Below are 6000 nucleotides of genomic sequence, written 5' to 3' on the forward strand. Positions count from 1 at the left end.
AAGAATTTCCATTTACTACAATATCTATAATGAAGAAGCAGAATATAATATAGTCACTGACTTCTTTGAGACAGACCCCATTTCTTAGTGAGGTAACACCTACCTTGAAATGAGAGGGAAAAAAAAGATTGAGCTTTCTGAAGTGAAGCTTCAAGATATTTTGTATAGTGGTAGACTAGCCCAACAGTACCAACTTGTAACAGCTAAGAACTTTCAGGGGAAAAAAATATATAAAGTTAAGATACTCTTCGACATGAATGACAATTTTCTTGAGTCTTACTGTGGTTTCTCTGTTCTTTCAGACAAATAAAATGTCACCTTCTTTAAACCTRTGTGGGGTAACTGCCAGGAAGTGGTGTTTTAGCTCTAAGAACACAAATCACCGATGAATAAATTATGAGTAATACCAAGGTGGCGAGGGAGCTAAGTTCTCTTTGGGTTCCATGGCTTTTGGCTTTGTTCTATTATTCATAGACCAGTTGTGGATGCCTGTAGCTAGTGACTGCTTTTCACTATGTTTGTCCAAACTTGCTGCAATTGTCTGACCGGTATTKATAGTTTGTATGTATTACTTTTAATTTAGTAAAACCATAATCTTCCCATAATATCCTTACAGTACAAAAAGGTGGCTGTGGAGTATTGTGTGCTTTCATGCGCCTTGAACAAGAGGTTGCCAATAATTAATACATTTCTCTAAAAAGCTGGTTGTAGGCGAGGCCTGAGTGTTTAATAATACTCTTAGTTAGCATTATACTGAGAGCATTTTCATCCATGTATAATGATTTAAAAGGCAGTTTTTAGGAGCCTACCTAGATACTTAATGGCAGTGTTCTGCACTGCTCAGTAGGAAACCTAGGGTTCACTCACTGCTCTTTCTTTCTCCTGAGTTCAGCCAGGGCTGGGAGTGCTGAGGATACACACYCCCTCAGGATTTTGGAAATGCTGATATAATCATAGGAATATTGCACAGATCTAGACACTTYGCTTTTGTCCAAGATGCTTGCTAAATTAGAAAAGAAGGTCCATCTCTCTCATCCCCACTGGAGGAGGTTCTGTACACGCACTTGCAGCAAAGTGCAATAAAGGAAAGAGGTCGTGGCTCTATAAGCGTTGTGTGTGCTGAGTATTTAACACGGAAATTCCTCTTGGAATTACTTACCCTATTTCACTTTACACAGCCATATAAGGAGATAAAATGTGCCAGACAGCACAGTGGTTACTTTGCAGTCTTAAGGTATGGGTCACTTCAATTCATATCCTAAGTAAGAAGAACAGAATCCGGCCCAAGAAGTGGGTTCTTAGAAATCTGAGCCCTTGCTTAATGTAATTTTGGAGGAGTTTTTTTGAGCATRAAGAGTTGCTTGAAGAAATGCCTGCTGTTGGCATCAGTGAAGAAAAGAGAATAAGAGACATTGAATGAAAAACTGGTCAAGAGTATAGCCATACTCAAGGAGGAGTCTATGAATCAGAAAAGAGATGGTAGAGWTGCATAGCACTTTGAAAGAAAGAAAAGTAGATAAAATTAATTTGAGAAAAGCAAAAATCATTAGGGAGAAAGGAGAAGTTGAGAGGCATATTGAGGGAAAATTAAACTGAAGATGTCTTATTTGTAGCAAATGGATTGGCTGCYAGCATTTGTTATAAAGAAAAATTTGGATTTTTTTTCCTCCATCTTGTTCACTCATCTTATTATCACTGTCCTCTCAGAAAGCTCTACAACATTACTTTTTGTTCCTCACAAAAGACCATGTGCTTTACACTGTGCTTGATGCTTTCTACCAAGTGACCTAGGTTTTCTGTGTTTCAAAGCACTACATGAAACTGGTATTTCAAAACTGGCTTTTTTTAAAAAAAAAAATATGAACAGATGAACTAGATATCTGAGCATGCGAAATAACTCTTGCTACTGTCAAATTAGAGAGAGAGCGTTCCTTTCCTCCCAGATGTCAGTGTTCTGGCATTTAAATTGTGGTACGCCTGTTATTCCAGGTTATTTAGACACTCTTTGCTTAATAGCAACAGTTGGACAAATGATACTTTTGAAGGCAAAAATGAGATTTTCCTTGCTCTCCTTTTTCTGATTTAAAAAGCCTGTTTGCTTGCCCTGACAGACACGAAAATGGAACARGTGGCAAACCTGAATGTTTTAGGACTATTAGAACAGGGTGCATTGATAGACAGGCCTGACCTCGGGAGTGCAGTGTGCAAGATGCACGTTCGTAGTGGGTAGATATGACTAACTCTGTGCAAACTCAATAATAACCTCTCCCTTATTCCATTATCTACCTACAGCAAATCCTACCAGGGCAGGAGGAGGAAGGGAGTACCCTGGCTCGTCTGAGGTGATTCGTGAATCCAGCAGCACAACAGGCATGGTAGTTGGAATCGTGGCTGCAGCAGCGCTGTGCATCCTCATTCTCCTGTATGCGATGTACAAGTACAGGAACCGAGACGAAGGATCGTATCATGTAGATGAGAGTCGAAACTACATCAGTAACTCAGCACAATCCAATGGGGCTGTGATCAAGGAAAAACAGCCCAACAGTGCTAAAAGCTCCAACAAAAACAAGAAAAATAAGGATAAGGAGTACTATGTCTGATTTCAACATCTAAAAGAACGCTTGTATAGAAATAGTCTTCATTTTATCTGAGACATAATACAAACTTATTTACTTTACTTTTTATGAAGCACATACAAAAAGAAAAAAAAAAAGACAGGGAATGCAATCAGAAAGGAAAGACTGTTTTTAAAAACAAGCATTTCATGCTCTTGTTTTTCAGAAACAGGAGCTGATAAATTCCCTAACATCCACAGTGTTTTCATTTACTCTGCCTGTCTTTATGTTGCTGGAACATTTCTGAAAGACAATGATGACACCACGCGTTCATAAAGCAAGGAGTATTACTACAACATCAAGGCACAATATGAAACAAAACAAATAAAAAAAAAACAAAACAAGAAAAAAACGAAAAAAAAAAAGAAGCTACCTATGATTCTGGATTTAGCCAAAGTGCTAGCGCTTTCGTGAGAAGTAAGTTAGTCTTATTGTCAGAGAAGACTATCATTATATATGGTGACTCAAGAAGCAAACATAAAGAGTTTGCCGTCTGGTGCAGTGAAGCAGTGATTGGAAACTTGCATTTGAAACAAAGTGCTGGCTTTTCTGAAGACTTACGTAGAAGTACTTTCAAAAAGCCCCTTTCTGGTTGTGAGGAAAATAGTACGGAGGCCTTATTTTCAAAAACAAAACCATGGAATATAAGGCACATTTCCACAAACAAACAAACAAAAAAAAAACAAAAACAAGAGGGCATAGATGCAATCATTGGGAAATTTTCATGCACGCTTAATATGTTATTACATATGTTTATATAAAAAACACATCTATATGTGCTTTCTGGACTGTGATAAGTGATGTTTTATAGCCTGTTGTATAGAAAATGCAAACTATATCTGCTCTTCAGCCATTTTTGGTAAACTCAATGTTATAAGTGTTGCTAGGTATAGAGAGTTTTATGACATCTGGAGCAACAGACATACTTCAGTTCTTTGCAGCCATTATAAATTGTCACTGAATTCTTCCTTTCTCTCTTTTTTTTTAATTTACAGTGTAGTGGTTATACTAAGGGGGATGTGTATGAATGTATATAAGAGTCAGCTAATTTTTTTCTTACCTGTACAGCCTCTATTCTGTTGCAATTAAGTTTTAGTAGTTTGTATGAAAGAAGTGGACTAGAAAGCAAAAATATATATCTACTATAATTTCTCTTTTCCCTCCTATCCCTATCTCTTGCTCTTGGTATGCATCAGTGAAGTTGATCAGAATGGCCAATTTTCCTAGAAATATACGCTCATTAATTAGCTAAATATTTAGTGACTTAAGGTGGCCTTTGGCTTCCAGTCAAAGCTTCACTATTGGAGAACATGGTTTGCCTTACAGAAACCTTGTTCTTAAGAAATTACAAGAATGCTGGATTTCTTGGGAATCTTAGGAAGTGTTATATAGTGTTTATCTGGCATTCCATTATATGAATGATAGCTGCTACAGCAGTGAGTAGTAAAAGATCTAAAAACAAACAAAAAAAGAAATAATTTTTCAAGCCCATTCTACTGCAGAATGTACCCCTTTCTCCAAAAAGGAAGGAAACTTGAGGTGCATGACAATATGTTTTAAGGGTGGGCATTTTGACATACAAAAAAGTATTTTTCGTTAAACTGATTGTGTAGTAATTCAAGACATCATAGCCAGACAAATATAAGTTGATCATATTTTAAAGTAACACATAGCTTTTCTTACATATATAAAATTTTAATACATTTTAGTTAAACATATTAAATATAATGCTATAATTTACATGTTAAGCTTTTAGTATAGTTTCATTAGGTTCACAGCAATAAATCATAGTGTAACATTTCATTTACATGGAAGTTCAAAAGAAATAGAGAGAGAAAGAGTGGCTCAATAGAAATCAACCAAATCATTGGAAGACCTCCTGGGAGGAATATGGATGTTCACGCTTTACAGGCAGGAAGAAGGAATACAAATTAGCTTTAAACATCAGGCACAGTACATTTGGTTGTGTGTTATTCACTGTAGCTAATGAAAAATGCTGAAAACTGGTACAGCTATCTATCTGAGAGTCAAAGCACTTTAAAAATGCATTTAGCTGACATGAAAAYGCTTCTCGTGGAGGCTGAAAAACACATCAAGGTGTGTTACATCGCATTTGTAAAATGTTTTTTATTTTCCTTAAACATTTACAGAAAAAAGACCACATTCACAAAATCCAACCCAAATTCACTTCCTAGATCATTATACACCTGTGGTATTCATGATTGCTCCCACCTTTACAAGACAGCTGTACTCAGGGAAAGGTAGGATCAGATATGCTGAAGGTCATTGCTGAAAGCATGAGACTTCAGCCAGAGGGGGAGAAGAAGAAGTTGAAAGCCAGGTGATGCTCAGAATTAAAGAACGTCAGTGTTTAAAGGTATGTGGAAGAATAAGAATAATGTAAAGACAGGAAACTGGACATGACACAGAGTATGGTTTGGGCAAGATGAAATGTTTTTTTCAGCTTGATATTGATTGTATTAATTAAGTAGCATGGTCAGGTCAACTTCCAGGCATTTTGGTAGATTAATCTTTAACTAAATCCATACATCAAAGAAAAAAGATCTGCTACTACTTTAATAAGCAAACACAATTTTAATACTGTTTCTGAAGGTTCTCCTTTTTCTCTTTAATTTCACAAAATAACAAAAAAAAAGAAAAAAACAAATATGGACATTTCAGAAGTACCACTAAGTGGATTAAAGTTCCTTTGTGTTTAAAACAAACAAAAATACACACACACACAAACATAAAACCAACTACCTAATAGAAAATTTGATCCTTTCTCTATAACTGATTTGTTTGACTGAGATGGCTTCATTTCTATGACTGTATTGTGTTGCCTTTTTTAACAAAACACTAAATAATATGTGAAACTGTTTCAACCCTACAACACTGAAGAGAGGCCCAATGCCCCTAACCTTATAGTGCTTTCTGTGATAGATATTTACGATTTTTTTTTATTTGTTGCAAGGCCAATTTATTCATTATTGGAAATGCTAAGCAAGTGGAATTTACTGTTTTGTTAATAAAATGTTTCTTAATACAAATGTTGGCTTGTCTCTTCTCTTGCCCTTTGATTTGGAGTATCTGTTTATCTTAATGCAGTGACAACAAAAAAGTTGAAAGTGGTATAAATTTACAGATATTTGTGTTAGGAAACAGTGACCTCAGAGGTCTTTGTACACTAAAATGAAAACCTTCAATTCTTATGTGCAACACTTTATATTAATGCCTTGTTTTGCTTGTTTTGTTTTTGCATAGAATTAATTCATTTGGCATTTTCCGGCCTTTTTTTTTTCCTTTTTTTTTTTTTTTTTTTTTAATCAGGAACTTAGAATTTGATTTTTCCCTTTCCCCTCAACCCTCAGAATGAAAAAAGAAT

At 35.7% G+C, this 6000-nt stretch overlaps 1 protein-coding gene across 1 annotated transcript in view; it reads left to right on the plus strand.

The window, feature by feature from the left end:
- The window catches only part of NRXN1 (neurexin 1), a 702150-nt gene extending 696485 nt beyond the window's left edge, over window positions 1-5665 (plus strand). Inside the window, exon 20 of the mRNA XM_085325818.1 lies at window positions 2293-5665. Coding sequence (XP_085181944.1) covers window positions 2293-2600 — 308 coding nt within the window. The 3' untranslated portion in view covers window positions 2601-5665. The remainder of the gene's footprint in view (window positions 1-2292) is intronic.
- The last annotated feature ends 335 nt before the right edge of the window (window positions 5666-6000 follow it).

This window comes from Rhea americana, unplaced genomic scaffold (genome assembly GCF_003343005.1).
Source record: "Rhea americana isolate MKP2758 unplaced genomic scaffold, rheAme1 scaffold_123, whole genome shotgun sequence".
Classification (NCBI taxonomy): Eukaryota; Metazoa; Chordata; class Aves; order Rheiformes; family Rheidae; genus Rhea; species Rhea americana.